At 41.3% G+C, this 20095-nt stretch overlaps 1 protein-coding gene across 5 annotated transcripts in view; it reads right to left on the bottom strand.

The window, feature by feature from the left end:
• The window catches only part of TAMM41 (TAM41 mitochondrial translocator assembly and maintenance homolog), a 53789-nt gene extending 36392 nt beyond the window's left edge, over window positions 1–17397 (bottom strand). Inside the window, exons 1-4 of one of the 5 annotated variants that reach the window (XM_077857788.1) lie at window positions 17374–17397; window positions 11673–11855; window positions 9238–9330; window positions 869–1019 (exon numbers count right to left, since the gene is read on the bottom strand). In XM_077857788.1, the coding sequence (XP_077713914.1) occupies window positions 869–1019; window positions 9238–9330; window positions 11673–11849 (421 nt within the window). In that variant the 5' untranslated portion in view covers window positions 11850–11855; window positions 17374–17397. Of the gene's footprint in view, window positions 1–868; window positions 1020–9237; window positions 9331–11672; window positions 11856–14514; window positions 14877–17373 lie in introns of those variants that run through there. The other 4 variants (XM_077857789.1, XM_077857786.1, XM_077857787.1 and 1 more) reach the window with 4 other exon arrangements.
• Between the last annotated feature and the right edge of the window lie 2698 nt (window positions 17398–20095).

Below are 20095 nucleotides of genomic sequence, written 5' to 3'. Positions count from 1 at the left end.
ATGTTCTTGCTCTTGGGAAACATATTGAAATACTTGGCCCAAAGGGGAATGGATATGTGTGACCTACTTTCAAATGATTCAGAAAAATAAACCAAAAAAATAATATAGTATTTACAGTTTATAGAGGAGGGCAGTGGTTTTCTAAGTGGGATCCCTGGAGGAGCACTGGCATCATCCACTGACCAGAAATACAAATTCTTAGGCTCCACCCCAGAGTGCCAAAGCAGCTCTGTGGGGGCTGGTCCATATCTGTTTTTCATAGGCCCTCCAGAGGATTCTGATGCACAATGGAGTCAGAAAACCACTGGGATGGGGACACCTGGTGGTTCAGTGGTTGAGCATGTGCCTTTGGCTCAGGTTGTGATCTTTGGATCCTGGGATCAAGTCCCACATTGGGCTCCCTGCAGGGAGCCTGCTTCTCCCTCTGCCTACGTCTCTGCCTCTGTGTCTCTCATGAATAAATAAATAAAACCTTAAAAAAAAAAAAAAAAACATTGGGATGAAGAGAATAACATAAATGTGGTGAGACATTAAAATTGGTAAATCTGGGCAAAATGTGTATGGGAGTTTTTTGTATTATTATTGAAATTTTCTGTCAGCTTGAAATTGTTTCACAATGAAAATGATTAGTAACAACAAGATTACCCTGGGGTGACCTACATATAGACACAGATGTGGAGAGGCAGAGACCTTGGAGGCAAGGATGTAAATCACAGGGTTCTTGCAAATACCTGCACAGGAAGTGGTGGGATCCAGGAGTAGGGGTGCCACAGCTTCAGCATAGGGTGAAGAGCGGGATGTTTGTTTGCATGGTCTTCAAACAACACATCTCCTTCTTGCACAAAATATGAGCACCAAATCTACTAACCTGAATAAGAGAGTCCGGCAATCTCTATAAAGAGGTCTTCTTCAGAAAAGCTTTCGGGGAGCATGAGGAAAGCCGTGGTCACAGCACTCCTCAGATTTTTATCGAGGGCTGACCTAAGAGCAATATTTTCATTCATTGCTATGATTTTCACCTGCAAAAAAAGTAGAACATTTAGAAGAAAAATTTCAGAAGTGGACTATCGCTCAAGCTACGGTTTACACATGCACTAGAACTGTCCCAAACCCTTAGCCCGAAGATCTTGGCATATTAGGCCAGTTGACACAAAATAATCATTACTCTAATAAGCAATCCCAGAAGCTTATGTTTTATGCCAGAATCAAAGATATATCATGATACAGGAAAGAAAACAAAGTAAATATTTCTCTTAAATGAGGAAACTCTCCATGGGTTTTGAAAAAGAGTCAGTATAAATGGAATAAACATCCGTTGGGAAATTTTGTATTTTTAAATTTTATAATCTCATTGTTCCTTACTTAATTTTATGGTAGGCAAAGGCATTTTACTTCTTTATTTAGAACTCACCTCTGTTCTTATCCATATATAACCTAAGCACTTCACGCTTTATTTTGAACTGATTTTGAGCCCAACTAAGGAAGAAAAGGAAAGAAAATTAGCTACAGTAGAAACAGCAAGGGCTTGGGAATAGGTATGGGCTCAGGTCTAGGTATTTACTAACTGTGAATTTGGGCAAATTAACTTCTCTGAAGTCCTCATCTATGAAGTGGGGATAAATGTGCGTCAAAGATTGTTACAAAGACTGAATAAAATAATAACTGTAAAGTACCTAATGTACAGTGAATGCCATGATCAATAAAAAGGATTTTTGTCTTGAATATGAAGCAGAAAGTGCTCTTTGATGTTCCTCAAATCCATTAAAATACAAATTGTTCCAGTTTGTTCTGAGATTCTGTTTTGAAGACTGCACTGCAGTTAAGAAAATCTGTTCAAGACCCAGGTCTCTTACTAGCTCTATGACTATGGCCATAATTCCCTATCAGTAAAAATGAGGTTAATAACAGAATCAAATTGATAAGGTTGTGGGTTTAAATGAGATATTCCATACGAACCCTTAGCTGAAGTGAGCTTCCTTTTTTTTTTTTTTTTTTAAGATTTTATTTATTTATTCATAGAGACAGAGAGAGAGAGAGGCAGAGACACAGGCAGAAGGAAAAGCAGGTTCCATGCAGAGAGCCTGACGTGGGACCCGATCCCGGGTCTCCAGGATCACGCCCTGGGCTGCAGGCGGCACTAAACCACTGTGCCACCGGGGCTACCCTGAAGCGAGCTTCCTTCAGTGTCTTTCTTGCGGCATAATCCCAGAGCTTTCCTGGGCCAGGGGTTCTCACCTTTAGCAAGCACCATAATCAATTGAGAGAGCTTCTTAAAATACTTATTATCAGGCCCATTCCCCAGCGTTTCTGATTCAGTAGGCCTGAAAATGTATATTTCTTTTTTTTAAAATATTTTATTTATTCTTTCATGAGAGACACCGGGAGAGAGGCAGAGACACAGGCAGAGAGAGAAGCAGGCTCCATGCAGGGAGCCGGACGTGGGACTTGATCCCAGGTCTCCAGGATCAGGCCCTGGGCTGAAGGCGGCGCTAAACCACTGAGCCACCCAGGCTGCCTGAAAATGTACATTTCTAACAAGTTCCAGGAACCACATTTTGAGAGCCACTGCTCTCAGGTATATACTTAGAAGACGCCAAATGGCTCTTCTGAGTGGTTGTGCCAATTTATAATCCTGGCACTATCTTTTTATATGATCAGGCTGCCTCTGACTGTTTATAAACGAGGAAAGGGTCTAGAAATCCCTAATAAGGACTCTCACCTGTCTGAAATGTATCCACCTTCTGTGACCATTTAGTGTTGTCACAAAATCTTCCCCCAATCTAGGAAATAGTGCTTAAGTTGCCTTTTATCTGTCAAATAAAGATGATTTCTGAAAAAAGCTAAGATGGCACTAAAAGACATATAGTATCAGAAACTAAATTAAAATTTTATTACACAGCAAGGAGAAAGGATGATGTGTATCTCAAAATACAGTTTATTCTTTAATTGTCAAAAAGGATATTATAAAACATAACTGTTTTAATAACTTAAGAACCTAACTTCTATTTTTCACCTTTTGTCCCTACTTTTTTTCTAAGGGAATATTTATAAAATCCAAACCTCCCATATGGTAGGTAAGCCACTTTATTCAATATAACCAACTCCTCCCTTGTAATTACAGCACTTAATAGCCCTTAATTAAGCCTTTCAGCACATGGGTGAGTTTAGCATTATTGCAATCATCTGCAGAAAGGAAAATGAAGGTGCAGTCCAGTAGCATGACTTGCCCAGCATTGCATAATGAGCTGATGGCAAAAATCAGGGTAACACCCTTATACTTGGCAGATCCAGCTCTAAATATTTTGAATTATTCTCATGCATTCAGTTAGGGATCTGTTCTGGCTAACTTTTTTGTTATGGTTGTCCTGGTTAACTTACCTTGAAAGATGATTAAAAGAAATGTTAAGTTTCTATAGAACTCCTATGGTCATTCCTCGAATAACTTTCCCAAACTCTGTATTCCATATAGAATCATGGGTCTAGGAAGGCAACCTCCTCATCTTACTAATGGGGAAACTGAGGCCCAGGGGGTTAAAAGCTCTCCCCTTGAGAAGCAGTGGCACACCAAAAGAGGACCTAAGTCCCTGATCTATCCAGAGCTCTTCTGACAACCCTGTGAAGCCTGTTTAGTACTTCCCAACTCCTGTTCTTCCTCCTCATTCACCAGGTCCTGCTCAATAATTCTTCATCCTCTCTCTCTTTGGTGGCTTTTACAGAAACTCAATGGAAACAGAAGTTAATCTAAGATGCTAACAAATCAGTATGTTTGGAGAAATTTTCCTATTCAATGCAATACATTTGTTCTCCAAGAAAATTGTTCTACTTAGGTTGTAAAAAAGCAGTCTGTTTGCTTTTTAAGGTTAAAAGAGTAAAAATAAAAGCATCCTTACACAAAGGAAAAATGTCAATTCAGAAGACTCTGCTACTGGGCTGATCTGCCTCTCCAGTGTAAAGTGACCTAGGAACTTGTCTCCGTAGCACTGTTATTTGTGGTTCAGAGTGAAAAGCCAGTGAACTCTTGGGACACTGCCAGAGAGGCCTGGGAAAAAAAGAAAGTCCTTAGATTTGTGAATAGCTGTTTGTATCTTACTGGGAATGCCCCGACCTGAACCACACAGATAGCATTAGCACTACTGCCAAGGAGAAAATCGTTACTGGAGAGAGGAAGGGGCAAATCTTGAAGGGACTTTCAAAAGCTCAACTTGAGAGATTTGTGAGTACCTTTCAAGATAGAAAAAAAAGAGTCACATGTAGTCTCCATTATAATACAGTCACATGGAGACTGTCCTTGAATTGCAAACAGTGAAATTATAGTCACAAAGAACACAGCTCTACCTAGTGTTTAAATACTCAACCAGTAACCAAATGACACTTCCCACAGAAGTTTTCCATTCCAAATGGCCAGAAAAGTTAATTTTCCTAAATGGCCACTGCTTATTGACCATGAAGAAACACTGAACATTTGAGCTGGATGAAACCTTATCATCTACCTGCTGGACTGTGGGTTCTTCCAGGGCGAGTAATGTGGTGTTATTTTTTTATTCCTTTAGCAGCACCCACAAAGAAGAAACTTAGTTGTCTCTTGAATAAGTAAATTAATGGCTTAAATTTTGCATTTCAAAGGCTAGGGGTGCAATTATTTGCTTACAGCTGGGCAGAGCCAAGACCAGTAAGTCAGGTTTTCCAACTCTCTTTCAGGAATCTTTAATATCATTGGGATTTTTCTATCCACAAAAAAGTAAATCAGTGAAGTTACAAAATGGTAATAATTGCAAAACTCAATACTAAAAACCATTGTTCACTTTAAATGGTTGAATTGTATGATATTTGAGTTAAGTCAATAATTTGATATAAAAAAGCTATATTACTAGCAAAAAGTGAATATTGCAATGAATACATTAAAATAGAAATTTTCTTAACAAAGTAGCAAAATACCATTCTATGTCAATGAGAATGCTTTATAAAGTCAAGCCAAATTATCTATACACTAAAAACATGAAATACAAAAATCCAGACATGATAAATTAAGGAAGTGACTATTAATATTAGAGTTCTTTTGACTTAAAAAAAAACCCTGTCCACAAGATTCTATTAAATTTCATGGCTCTTTCCTTGAAAAATGACTTGGTAAGTGACTCAGAAACTTATAGCTGCAATAGAAATAAAAATGACTTATCTAACCTCAACTACATGGTAAGTTAATGGTAAAGCAGGATAGAAATTTAATTTACACTCATTTTTTTTCCAGAAACGCCCATCTTTTTAAGCAGGGTACTCCTGTATATTTAAAAAATATTATTAATGAACTTTATTTTTTAGAGCATTTTCAGAGTCACAGCAAAACTGGAGAGTACAAAGAGTTCCTATATACCCTCTGTGTAATCCTTTAAAAGACTTGAGAAATTCTGTCCTATTTGCAATATGGAAGATAATTTTAGAGCTTTAGATGATAACTCCTTATTTTAAAATATATAAAAATAAAAAATTCGCACTCATATTCTCACAATTCTAAACCTTCACCTATTTTTTCTTTTGTCCACTATGCTACCAATCCTTTCTTTTCATGGTATTTGTGTTCATGTTTGATTACTATATGCTGCCACCTAGCGGTGAAAATCATTGGCTTAAAGATCGATACCACAGAGCATCCTCTGGTTAGCAGTGATTTCCATGTGACAGGGAAAATGCTAATGGGTGAGAGTAAATTCACCCATTTATTATTTTTTTATTTTATTTTTTATCATGTATTATGTTCAACACTTTCAAATGATTCTTAAGATAGCCTAATTTTCTTGAGTTGTTAATAAGCCTGAAGAATAGTCATTGTTCTCAGTAACATTTTCTTTTCCAAGTTAGCTCAGAAATGCAGTTTTTATCAAGATGAGTGTAGCAGTTACTACTGGTCACGAGTTGCTATTTTTATTTTATAAGGATATGTGACATTTAGATGAAATCTGAGGTCATTTCCAGTGCTAAATTCTGAGATTTCATGGCATTTCATTTTCTAAAGCTATTTTTTTTAAATTGAAATATATTTTTAAAAGATTTTATTTATTTATTCATGAGAGACAGAGAGAGAGAGAGAGAGAGAGAGAGGCAGAGACATAGGCAGAGGAGAAGCAGGCTCCACGCAGGAAGCCTGACACGGGACTCGATCCTGGGACTCCAGGATCACGCCCTGGGCCAAGGCAGATGCTCAACTGCTGAGCCACCCAGGTGTTCCAGAAAATTGAAATATTCTAAGCACAAAGCACAGTACAGAGAATAACACAACATTTTCACATTCAATATCTCATTTTATCTCAAAATAACTCTGAGATAAGCAAGGACAAAGAGAAAGGAACAATCATTTCCTGAGTATCTACTAAGTGCCAGGCATTTTAGATCTAGGCATTTCTTGAATGCCGTTAAAGTTGGTGTGTGCCCAATCCACAGAGGAGGATGTCCCAAGGCTCAGGGAAATTAAGTCACTGGTGCAGGGTCATATAGCTGGGGAGCATCACAGCTGGGACCCAAACCCTAAATCTGATTCTAAAACACTCATGCTCTTTCCAGCATTATTATTCTGCCCCCACTTGTCAACACCTTTGTGAAGGCAAGTACTGTATTGTTACTCCATCCTACAGATAAATTACCTGAGGTTCAAAAAGATAAAACAAGTTTTTCAAGTTCACATAAACAGCTAACAAGTGACAGGAATAAATAAGACCCAAGGCTTCTAATTCTGCTTTCATTACTCTTCCCATCAGTCTGTATTTTGTAAATTTATTTCATTTTTTAATCTTTTTTATTTTTTAAATAATCTCTAATTACAACTTGAGGCTTGAACTCACAACCTCAAGATCAAGAGTTGCATGCTCCACCAACTGAGCCAATCAGGTGCCTTCATATTTTATAAACTAAAAAAAGAGAAAAGAAAAAAAACTTGGAAAAAAATTAATATTTACAAATCTTCAATGACATCTATTCATTCAATTATTTTACTAATTATCCAGCTTTACTGGATTATCTTTACTAATTATCCAGCTTAGAATGAGAAATTCATCTACATAAATATGAAATTATTAAGCCAACTTTTCTGGACTTTAAAAAATGTTTTTGCTGGGGTGCTAGTGGCTTAGTCAATTGAGTGGCCAACTCTTGATCTCAGTTCAGGTCATGCATGATCTCAGGGTCCTGGGACAGAGCCTCAAGTCAGGCTCCACGTTCAGCAGGGAGTTTGCTCCAGAATTCTTTCCCTCTGCCCCTCCTCCTGCTTGCTCACATGCCACACACACACACTCTCTCTCTCCCAAATCTTTTTTTTTTTTTAAATATTTTATTTATTTATTCATGAAAGACACAGAGAGGGAGAGAGGCAGAGACACAGGCAGAGGGAGAAGCAGACTCCAGGCAGGGAGCCAGATGCGGGACAGGATCACGCCCTGGGGCAAAGGCAGGTGCTAAGCCGCTGAGCCACCCAGGGATCCCTCTCTCTCTCAAATCTTAAATTCTGTATTTGCATTTGCAAATCTTAAAAAAATGTTTTCACTGAAGCAAAGATTACATACAGTAAAATGCACAAATCTTTTTTTTTTTTTTAAGGTTTTTAATTTTATTTATTAATGAGAGACTCACACAGAGAGAGAGAGAAAGGCAGGCAGAGACACAGGAAGAGGGAAAAGTAGGCTCCTTGCAGGGAGCCTGACGTGGGACTCAATCCTGGGTCTCCGGGATCACACCCTGGGTTGAAGGCCGCGCTAAACCGCTGAGCCACCGGGGCTGCCCGAAATGTACAAATCTCTAGGGTACAGCTTGACGAATTTTTATATATGGACATACCCATATCTGTTGCCCTGGATCAAGTGTTTCTGGGTATTTTAATGAGCTACACTATTAAATTCTAAGTCCAGAAGCAAGGCAAGAGAATTGTGATCCTTGTGACTACCTATGTATATCAATAGAGATTGGGGTTGGGGGGGCGGTGTCGGGAGAGGAAGAGGGAGCCAGAGAATCTTAAGAAAGCTCCACACCCAGCACAGAGCCTGAGGCAGGGCTCAATCTCAGGATCCTGAGATCATGACCTGAGCCAAAATCAAGAGCTGGATGCTGAACTGACTGAGCCATGCAGGCGTCGCTCAATAAAGATTTTTATGACACAATCAAGTGAGCTAAGGTTGTATAAATCTCTAATCTTTTGCCATAACTGACAAAAAGGGGAGCAGCAGAATCATACTTATGGAGACATCTGAGAACAATCCACATACTTGATTTTGGGGCCTGAGACCCTCTAACAGCACAAAGAAAATTGTTCCTTGCTGTGAGATTAGCAACTGTGACTATTTCACATAGTTCTTAAACTATGAACAGATTCCTTCATAGAAAATAGGCTATATATAAAGGAGAAACATAATACGCAAATACAATGCCAAAAGTTCGAGTCCTTTGGGGCACCTGGGTGGCTCAGTTGGTTGAACATCCAATTCTTGATTTCAGCTTGGGTCATGATCTCTGGGTCATTTGATCAAGTCTCAACTCAGCAGGAAGTCTGTTTGAGATTCTCTCCCTCCCTCTCCCTCTGTTCCTCTTTCTGTGCTCTCTCTCTAGCTCACTAAAATAATAAATAAATAAATATTAAAAAAAGAAAAAGTTCAAGTTTTTATCACTTTCTTTTCCTGTTTTATTTCTATTACAACCCAGGAGGAAGCCCACCTCTTCTAGCAGCATCCTAAATGAAGGAAGGACCTTATAATAGGATCTTACCACTGGCCTGAGGAGGGTAAGAAAGGGGATCAGAATCTACTCCCTTTTGAATGACTACCTGGTTCATTGATTTATTCAACAAGTGTTTGCTGAATGTTCACTATGTATCAGACACTGTCCCAAGCATTGCTGGGATACATCAGGGGGCAAACAGTGCCCCATGGCACTTAGACTCTGAAATGGTGATCTGAGTCATGCTGACAGAGGCTCCACTGAGGCACTAGGCACCTCTTTTGCCATCCTCCCTAGCCCAAATGGCCTGACACCGAGCCTGATCCATTCAGACAACTAGAGTATCTTTAGAGAGAAGACAGGAGTAGTGTGGGTAATATCTTGATATTGTTTGGCACAGAATTCTATAAGGAGTAAAAGGAGTCTGAAATTCATTTCTGTTTCTTGGAGTTCCATCTCATTGCAATCAAACACATCAAAGCAAGTCAGGTTCAGAGAGGAAAGACATCCCTAACTGTGGCAGCCAATAAGACACTTGCTCACCGGTTTTTGCAGTCGTCCAGCAATATATAAGTTATTCCAGTTGAGGAGATCATCAATCAAAATGTTAGTGCTAATGACTCCGTATTTGATAAGCTAGAAAAGAGAAGATATGGGCATGAAAGACAGCAAAATACCACACTCTTGCTTTTGCAAATGTAAAATATAAGGAAAAAAATTTCCGACCAGACCTGCACCTTGATTTCCAAAGCCACTTAAAATCTCTGCCTTGTGCAAACACACATCTCCATCAGAATCTTTCACAATGGATTAGTTTCCAAGGCTGATCTGTTCCCTCAGGGATGAGGTGAAGCGATCACTATCTTCACTCAGGCTCCTGTGATGTTAAAGGCACAGTGGCTCTTAGAGGCTATCTAGCACATATTGGTACTCACTGAATTGGAAAGAAAAACTGGGTCTGCACCACAGGCAGTTTGAGAAGTGAAAATATAGTTCATGCTTCTCATTTTAGAAATAAATGTAATAAATGGTGTACCCATTATTTACCATTAATAGCAGAGTAAAAACTAGGTCCCTGAATGTCAGTCTGGGCTTCCAACGTTCGTTTTATCACAAAGTACAGGAAATTTTCTTTAAGTAGAAGTTTTCACCAACATCCTTTATGTGGTGAATTTCTCTTTCACCATTGAGTATTTCAAACACTTTTATAATTACAAAGCCACATCCAAAAATTAAACCTCTTTATCAGAACTAAACACACGGAATTATGGCCAAGCTCATTTCAAAAGCAATTTGTACAAACCCTGAATGTAGTTGTTCCAAATTACAGAATCCCATTTGCTTCAACAACTAACTTCAGACTCACATTGCTAAACTTCAGTAGCCAAACAGCCTTCTCAGGCTACAAATATCTAAAAAGTAGCTAAAGAATTTCAATTAAAAAGCACAGTCCCTTTGGCATATAATTATGCCCTAACATTTGCTTACTGGAGCTTATAATATTGTTTGAAACCACTAATTAGAGATAGGCTCAGCATAATACTAATTATGGAGAAAGAACAAAGCTACGTGCTTGGCAGACTAACGTGGATGTGGAGAACTGCACTGAGCAACCATGTTCCCTCCAATCTGGCCACGTTATGGCAGAAAGCCCTTCTTGCTGCTGGCAAGTAACAGCTGGGAGGTAGTGGAAACACCACTGACCTGTAAGTCAGGGGCCTGCCATATCAAGTTGCATGACCTCATGGAAATCATGTCCACTCTCTGAACTCTCATTTCCTCAACTGCAAAATGCAGGTGAAAAGTAAACAATCAGGAAAGTAAACATATGGCCCAGAGGCTATGCAGACATCACCAATCTATCATAGTACTCATTCCTGCCAAGTTCAGACAGGTTTTCAAAATCCTTCTCAAGTCAGTAATCCAACCTCCTGCTCTTCAAAGCGTGGTTCATTGACCGTAGTATCAGCATCACCTGGGAGCTTGTCAAAAAATGCAGAATCTCAAGCTCCATTCCAGACCAACTGAATCATAATCTGCATTTCAACGAGATCTTCAGGTGATTCATTGACATATAAAGACAGCTTGAAGCAATCAGCAGCATAGAGCAGAACTGGCATAGCTGGTGGAAACTGTCGATGGCAGCCTGGCTCATCTCTAAAGATTACAGGACTTGGTCCTCTTGGGCTGCAGTCCTGCCTAGTTCTTGGAGCTCTCTTAGAGACTGGGCCCCTTCGTGTGAAAAACAGTTCAGCAGGGTTCCTTCTGTTCCTTCTGGGATCTGTGCTTCTTATCTGCTCTCCAACAGGGAGATGGGGTGTATCCTCAAATTCCATCCACTTGCTGGCACCAAAAGGTTCCTATCACATGACACCACATTCTCCTGACTACCTATGACACCCTCATCCTTCATAGGCCTCAGTATTCATCCCACTGACCAAACCAGTGGTTCTTAACATATATTTTCCAGACCAGCAGCATCAGCATCATTTGGAACTTAGAAATGCAAATCCTTGGTATTAAGGGAGTAAATCTTAAAAGTTCCCATCATAAGAAAAAAAATTTGTAACTATGTGTAGTGATGTTAACTAAACTTATTGTGGTAATTATCTTGCAATACATACAGTGTATTAAATCGTTACTTTGTACACTGAACACTAATACAATGTTATACAGTTATATCGCAATTAAAAAAACACAAATTCTTCAAACCTCACCCCAGACCTACTGAATCAGAAATTCTGGGGTGGGGCCTAGCAATCTGTGTGTCCAAGAAGCCCTCTAGGATGTCTGATGCTTGCTCAAATTTGAGAACCACTGGCCAAAGGCAACAATTAAAGACAGTCTCTCTCAACCATCTTTATCCAGCAGGAATGTGAACATTTCCTGACTGCAAGGACATACATATTCAGCTGGTATTCTAATATTTAATTTAATAATAACCACCCAAGTTAAGACAAAGGTCCAAAGTCACTTACCCTACCATCACACATGATGAATGGATTATAGTAGACTCCAGCACCATAGTCATTCTGGACAGTGGTGATAATCTTGGGCCCCAAAACTTTCAGGAAAGAGTAATGGTTCCAATTTTTTTTCAGGTTCTTTGAATGCCATGCAACAGGGTCATCTACTGTGAAAACAAAGTCCAGCATGGCATTCTGGGAATAAAGAGGAGAATGATTTTAGTTTTAATTCCTCAAAGACACCTAGAGTGGAAAGCTTGCCAATATGGCTAATAAATAGAAGCCCTGAGGCTGTCATCAGAACTTTAAGCAAGTCTCTGGAACCGATCTGAGCTTGTTTTCATCAATACACATAGTAATGGCAATACTTCCTTAATATGGATTGTCCTGTATCGTAGTTCATTCTATCCTCAAAAATAATCCTACAAAGTAGGTATTGGTATTATCCCAATTTTATAGGAAAGGAAGCTAAGGCACAGAGTAAGTTCCATGCCCATAGACACAAAGCTAGTGAGTGGCAGACACAGTCTGGTTCCAAATTCTGTGTGCTAAACCTTATGCCACCCAGCCTTTCATCTAAATGTAGCTAAGTGTTCCACTTTTCTTCCAGGTCAAATAACACAGAATGGATAAGCTCTGTAAAGTATTATATAATGGCAAATAAGTTACTTTAACTCTTACCTACTCACCAACCACTCACTGAGCACCTACAAGGAGCCCTGGTAGATTGGGGGTAGAGGTAAAGGAAGTCTACTGGGGGGAATAGACACATTCTCACTAAGTGAATTTGATAGTAGAATGCAAAATGTACTAATTTCACTCAGGATGAGGTCAGAAGAGGAATGAGAAATTTTGCTCTGAAGTTAACGTTCTTCAAGCCTCTGGTAAGTCTCAGTCTTGAAGAATGTGCAAGAGTTCAGCAGGCTTGGTGGAAGTATTAAGTATGGGGAAGGGAAGAGAGTCCTGTTAAAGGAAAGTATGCTTGGGGCTCTGAGAGCTAGGCATATTCTGGATGCTGCTTTTGGTTTGATATAGCTGGAACAGAACAGAAGCAAGGGAGACCAGAGAGGGAGGCTGGGATACCACCTTCAAAAATTTTCCTGCAGAAGAGCTCAATGGAGGGAAGAAAGACTACAGGCTGGGAAACCACATAGGGGGCTAACTGCAAACTCCTAGGTGAGAAACGAAAAGATATTAAGTAAGGCATTGAGCGTAGGGACTGATCTGAGAGAGACTTCATGCTGGAATCTGTAAGACTTGTTATCTTGTAGCGAAGGAAGGTGAGGCAAAGGGAAGAAAGAGCCTTTTCAGAGTAAAATCTTCATGGAAAAATGAAGAGGTGGCTATTGAATCAGGAGGCAAAGGCCCGCTCTAGGTTTCTCAAAAGCCACAAACTACCAGTGAAACTTAAGATTTGGGGTGGATGGGCAGCCCGGGTGGCTCAGCGGTTTAGCACCGCCTTCAGCCCAGGGTGTGATCCTAGAGACCCAGGATCGAGTTCCACGTTGGGCTTCCTGCATGGAGCCTGCTTCTCCTTCTGCCTGTGTCTCTGCCTCTCTGTGTCTCTCATGAATAAATAGATAAAATCTTAAAAAAAAAAGAGAGAGATTTGGGGTGGACGTATTTTTTAAAAAATAATTATGTCAATGTATGTTAGAAAAAGTAACTAGCCTATAATAATCTATAATTTCTCATACATCTACAACTTAGAATTTTTCACATGTTGTCACCTTAAAGCACATACTACTTAAATACAATATAGCTGGGAAACAGGAAATCCAAGCAACAGTATAGATGGCCTTAGCAAGAAGTGAACAGGCAAATTTTAACCTAAACACAGATTACAGCCAGGTGTTCAAATCCAGGACGCCCTATGGCAATCATTTCCTTAGTTTAATAAACTAAGATGAAAAAAAAAAAATAAATAAACTAAGATGACTATGAATTGTTATGCTGTGCATGACCTACAGCAAGTAAAAAATCTCGTTTGCCAGAGAACATCTCTAGACTCTCTTGCTCCTTTCATGTTGATTTAGCACTGGGGAAAGTCTGTAACAGCCTCATTTAAATGAGAATATTTGCCTGGCACTCCGCTGCTTTATGTCTTGAATCTTGTCTCCCCATTGGAAGCACTCTCCCCCCCCCCCCTTTATTTACAGGAACAAAAGTCTGCAATCATTAGGAAATCTGTACCCTCCCTGCTGTTACGCCCAGGCAACTTTGAAGAGTAACAGGACCTAGTCCTAAATAATTATCCTGAGCATGGGTAAATAAATATATTAGTCACCCGCTAACTTTTGCTGGTAACTTCACTGCACCTGCCCTGGCCCTACAACCAGTCCCGCCAGCTTCCTCAACCATCTAGTACCTCCTCCCACGGCTATCGATGCGACTCTCACATCGAACTGGCTGTGCATTAGAATCACCAGGGAAGTTTTTTAAATTCCTGAAGCCCTGGTCTCATCCCAGACCAAGTACATCAGAACCTCCTCAAGCGGAGATTGTATTCAAAAGGCATCAGCATTTTTGAAAGTTTCTCAGAAAACTCCCCAATGCCCAGCTAAGGCTGAGCACGCTGGGCTGGCGCCGGGCAAATAGCTCCCGTCCTCCAGCTTGCCTCTGCACCAGCTTTTCCCTCTGCGTGATCGCATCTCCTGTTCTAGAGCGAAGTGGGCTCCCACTTATCCCTCCAAGCTCAGCTCATGATGTCATTACACCAGGAACACTCTGCTACGGTTTGCACTGGACACGTGGATCGCGCCGAGCAGAGGGGCAGCTCTAAGGCCCGGGATGCAAAAGGGCCTTCGTGAGGACAGGCCGACTGCGGTGGGGCTGCCCCCGGGGCCAGGCTCACCTTCTGGTCTGCACTGGGCCCCACCTGGCGGTACACCCCGGAGCCGTAGGCGAAAGCCAGGCTCAGCTCCTCGGGGAAGTGAGACAGGATCCTGCGGAAGGCCACCCCCGAGCTCTGCAGCGCCTGCAGCGCCATGGGGCCAGGCTCAGAGACAGGGCCCCGCGGCGGAGCAGGGCAGAGGGCAGCGGGCAGCGGGCTGGGAACGCGTACTGGGGCCGCCCAGGAAGGCTGGCGGGACAGAAGGGGGGGACCAGCCGGGACAGCAGACGGCAGCAGCCGGAAGCGGGGGCTGGAGGGACCGCCCCGCTAGGCCGGGAAGCGCCGGGTGCGGCCCGGGTGGGCTACGGGTCACGTGGGCCGAGGGGCCAGTCCTGGCCACGCCTCCCGCAGGCACGCGCGCTTCAAGGGCTCAAGAGAAGACGCTCCTCCGCGGGTGGGGACGCCAGGGTTCCGTGGAGGCCCCTGGTGGCGGGAGGAGCGCACTGCAGGCTGGCCGCCTCGACCTGGGTGGGACTTGGGAGATCCGGCCGGGGAGAGTGTCATCTAATTGAACTGCTTTTCTTTTTTAAATAAAGATTTTATTTATTCCTTAGAGATTTTATATATTCATTAGAGACACACACAGAGAGGCAGAGACATAGGCAGAGGGAGAAGCAGGGAGCCTGATTCGGGACTTGAACCTAGGACCCCAGGGATCACGGCCTGAGCCAAAGGCCAACGCTCAACCACGGAGCCACCCACGTGCTCTTAACTGAACTGCTTTTGAGCCTTAAGAAGGCGTTTTTTTTTTTTTTTTAAGATTTTATTTATTTATTCATGAGAGAGAAGAGAGAGAGGCAGAAACACAGGCAGAGGGAGAAGCAGGCTCCATGCAGGGACCCCAATGTGGGACTCGATCCGGGGTCTCCAGGATCACACCCTGGGCTGCAGGCAGCGCTAAACTGCTGAGCCACCCGGGCTGCCCAAGAATGTTTTTGTTCTCAGCTCACACATTTCAGTACATGGCTATAACATCATGCATATGTACTGCCGAATACTTTTTAATGAGGTGAAATTCATGTAACTAAAATAAATGGTACACTCCATGTGTGATTCAGTGGCATTTAGTGCATTCGCAGTATCACACAACCATCATTTCTATCCACCTCCAAAATCGGAGATTTTGAAGGTTTGAGGAAAACACACGTAAAATTAAAATCATGTCCAATTCCACCATCCAGAGATTATCATTGTTAAGATTTGGCTGTGATTTTTTTCTGACAAAAGCTCTTTTCAAATCCAGTGATGGGTATGAAAGTGTTCCATGAATGGTAAGGGACTGCACCAGTGTTCTCTGATATTTGTATTTAATTCTAAGGGTGGAGAAGAGTCTTTGCCTTTGCCTCGGGGACTGGCTTCACAGAGAAGCATATCAAATGCAATTTCTGGAGGAAACAGGACGCCAGGTGAGACCTCACCTGTTTATGTATAACTGGAGAAACATCCAAAATCACAGGAGGTACTTTAACTTCCAGGACAGAGACTTTTCAAATACTCTTTTCTTCTTCCCTGTTGTACTCTACCTTTCTAAAAGCAGAAATAGTGGGATGCCTGGGTGGCTCAGCTGGTTAAGCAGCCCACGTTGGTTTTGTGCTCAGGACATGATCTCAGAGTCCTGAGATGGAGCGCTGTGTCAGCTCTGCGCTGGGTGTGGAGCCTGCTTCAGATTCTCTCTCTCCTTCTGCCCCTCCCTCCTCCCTCCTTCTTTCTCCAAACAAACAAATGAACAAACAAAAAGCAGAAATAGCAATAGCTAATTTGGGTAATGCTGATGCCAGTCACATGCAGTTTTCCTTAAGTCCCCTCCACTACTGGGTAGGGGGAGGATATTGTCACCATTTTATCGATAAGGAAGCTGTTAGAGAGAAAAAGCAGTGTGCTTAGATCACATTAGCCTGTGGCAAAGGTGGAACTAAAACCCAGGGCTGAACATCAGCCTGGATTGAAATGGAGAAAAGAAGGAGCAGAGAGAGAAGTTAGGATGCCGTTACCATAGTTTCACCAAAACTAAAGATGCCTGGCCTGGGTGATAGAGGCAGGGAGGGGATTAATTCAACTTGAAAAAAGATTATGTGAAAAAAACAAAAACAAACAAAAAGAAAAGAAAAGAAAAGAAAAAAGATAATGTGAATTCAAACTCTGAGTCCTGCACTGAGGTAAGTGCTGAGGATTTGAGATGTCTGGAACAGGGCTGATGCCTTGCAGGAGCTCAGAGTCTGTAAAGGACAAAGACAAGTAAACCTAGAACATAACATGCAGTAATGAAGCTGGGGCACCCCAGCACTCCATTGGACCACTGATAATGGAACGTTAATCAGCTTTGGGGGTGCAGGGAGAAACCAGAGAGGGTTTTACAATGATGGCATCTGAGCCAGGGCTTGAAGAATGGGTAGGAGTTTATCAGACAGAAGTTAGATGGAAGAAATTCTACTAAGAGAGAATTGATAGGGCATAGCGACAGTAATAATAGGTGGTATTTATTTATTTACACTTCCCAAGTGTTTTCTGTTTTAAAATATTTTTAACTCCAGTGTAGTTAACATACAGTGTTATACCAGTTTTAGGTATACGTTATAGTGATTAAATAGTTCCGTATATCACCCAGTGCTCATCAAGAAAAATCCCTTTTCCTTTTTTTAAAGATTTATTTATTTATTCATGAGAGACACAGAGAGGCAGAGACACAGGCAGAGGGAGAAGCAGGGAGCCCAACGCAGGACTCGATCCTGGAATTGCCCTGAGCCAAAGGCAGATGCCCAATGGCTGAGCCGCCCAGGCGTCCCTCATCAAGATGAATTTCCAAGCGCTTTCTATACTTACCTCTTTTCATCATTTCAAAGACCCTCATAGGCAGGTTCTCTAACATGAGGAAACGGAGGACCCAACAGGAGAGGCAAATTTCTCAAAGTCACACAGTTAGTAGAGTGGCAAAGTTGGGATTTGCACCTAAGGCTCTGGCACTCCAAAGGCTAAGCTCTTTACCACCATGTTTTAGTGCCTTCTAAAATGGCTGGCCTGTGAGACAAGAGAAGAAAAAGGAAAATCAGCTGCTTCTACTCTGTCAGCTAAGGTTGAGGAACAGCAGCAAGAGTCAAAGGGACAACCCAGAAAGCAGAATAAGGACTATGTCTCAGTCTCCCTGTGTGAGCACAGTCATGTTGGTTCATTCTGATGGTTTAGTACCCTTGCCCAGATTGCCAGAATCTGAAAGATTCTGCAGAATTACATTAAACCCTTTCACCTAAATACAGTGAGTAAATCTCTACCAGCCATGTTTCTTTCGTTCTCCCCTTGAGGAAATCCTTCAACTTTTGTTTTTTTACCCCCTCTCTTTGCAAAAGCAATTGATGCTCATAAAAATGTAAACATTACAAAAATATTACACCATCCCCCAGAGATAGCCACTGGTAGTCTTTGGGACATATTCCTCCAGATATTTTTCTACATATATATTAACATCAAAGACATTTTAAAATGGAATCATATAAGGGATACCATTTTGCAATGTGCCCTTTTCACTTAACATGTCAGGGACATCTTTCTGTGTCAACTATGTAGATCTATCTCATTTCATCTATTAGCAGCAAATTTTTCTAAAATATGGATATGCCATCATTTGTTTAAATATTTTCATATTTTTAAAAAAATTTTTTAAATTTTTATTTATTTATGATAGTCACAGAGAGAGAGAGAGAGAGGCAGAGACACAGGCAGAGGGAGAAGCAGCCTCCATGCACTGGGAGCCCGATGTGGGATTCGATCCCGGGTCTCCAGGATCGCGCCCTGGGCCAAAGGCAGGTGCCAAACCACTGCGCCACCCAGGGATCCCCTAAATATTTTCATATTAATTGGATAGATTATTTCCTTTTTTCATACATGCAAACAATGCTACAGTGAACCTCTTTATACATAGACTTTTGTGTACATGTGCAAATATTGCTATGGATTCCTAGAAGTGGAATTGCTGGGTCAAAGGGTCAGCACATTGCTAAAATTCCCTCCAAAAGATTGTACCAATTCACACTGCTACCCATGAGGTTCAGCCTTTTATATAAATAAAGATTCTGCAGTGTTTCTCCATTTTTCTCCCTTACAGATGTTCACAACTAATTATCAGTAATTTTCATTTTCAAACACTTTCCTTCTTGATAATGCAAAACCACCAGCTGGAAAGTTCCATCACATGCCTCTGTGCCTTTTGCCTCTCCCCAGAAAGAGGCAGAAGCAATAGCAGAGAACACATTTGTATTCTTCAGCGGAAATCTCCTTGCTTCTAGAAGTTCATCCGTTCCCTTTTAAATTACCATGGTTTGCTAAGTTAGAAGCTATTAAAAAGCCTTGGTGTTCTATTTAATAGCTTTAGGGTTCTGCTGGAACTCTCATACCAATGAAATACAAATGTTAGAGAGCCATTTAAACTACAGATAAATGCTACTTGATTTGAATGGGAGCCTCATTATTCTGATTTAGCCAGCTGCTGGCATTGTATCTTTAACAATGACCTTATCAGGTTGGGTTTCAGTAGGACAGTGCTCACCTATTCCATCTTTAAAAAAGCTCCATGATAGGGCACCTGGGTGGTTCAGTGAGTTATGAGCTGCCTTAGGCTCGGGTCATGGTCTCAGAGTCCTGGGATCGAGTCCTGTCCCACATCAGGTTCTCTGCTCAACAGGGAGTCTGCTCCTGCCCCTCCATCTACTTGTGTTCTCTCTCCTTTCCTGTCAAATAAATAAAAATCTTTAAAAATAAAAGTCCTGTGAAATATCTATAACCTTTATGCCTTAATTTTTCATTTAATCAGTGTTTAAGTAAAAGACAAAATATTTCGGAAAAGAAAATCCAAACTCTGTGATTCTTATGATTAACCACATGTTCGATGTATCTGCTGACAAAGGTGAGAAAGAGGGGTTTTGATCTTTGTCAGAGAGTCATCCTGTCACATCTGTCCATTCTTAATTGATTTTTGATGTAGAATAACTGGACCAGACTAAGGACATCTTTCATTATCTTTAGTCTCTGATCAGGGGCCCTCAGGTACCACCTGAGCTTGAATCTGGCTCCAAGATTGGACAGCTGTGTGACCGTCGGCAAGACAACTGAGAAGCCTTCTGTGCCTTCTTTTCCACATCTGTAGAATGGCCATAGTAATAATACCAACCTTATAGAATTGTTGGGACAGTAAATGAAATGGTATCCAGGAAGTACATAGAATAATCCTGCCACAGAGTAAGCTCTCAAATATTCTTCCTTTCATTGAACTCTTAAGAGACAATATACAAGAGCAAGTAAGGAGCATCAGTAAACCTAACATCTTTATGGTATTTAGCATTTTACAAAAAGCGCTTTTCTGGACATTATTTAATTCTTAAAGCAAATCCTGGGAAATGAGTGGTTATTATTCCAATTTTACAGATGGGTAAACTGAAATGTAAAAAATGAAGTGACTTGCCTGAAGGCACAGGGCTAATGGCAGCCGCTGCTAATACAGTCTCCAAGTCTAATCCTTTCCCTTTTACACCATAAAAATAACATAAATCATTCA

This window comes from Canis aureus, chromosome 19 (genome assembly GCF_053574225.1).
Source record: "Canis aureus isolate CA01 chromosome 19, VMU_Caureus_v.1.0, whole genome shotgun sequence".
Lineage (NCBI taxonomy): Eukaryota > Metazoa > Chordata > Mammalia > Carnivora > Canidae > Canis > Canis aureus.
Note: the sequence above shows the minus strand (reverse complement) of the source record. Positions and strands in the feature narration are given on the sequence as shown.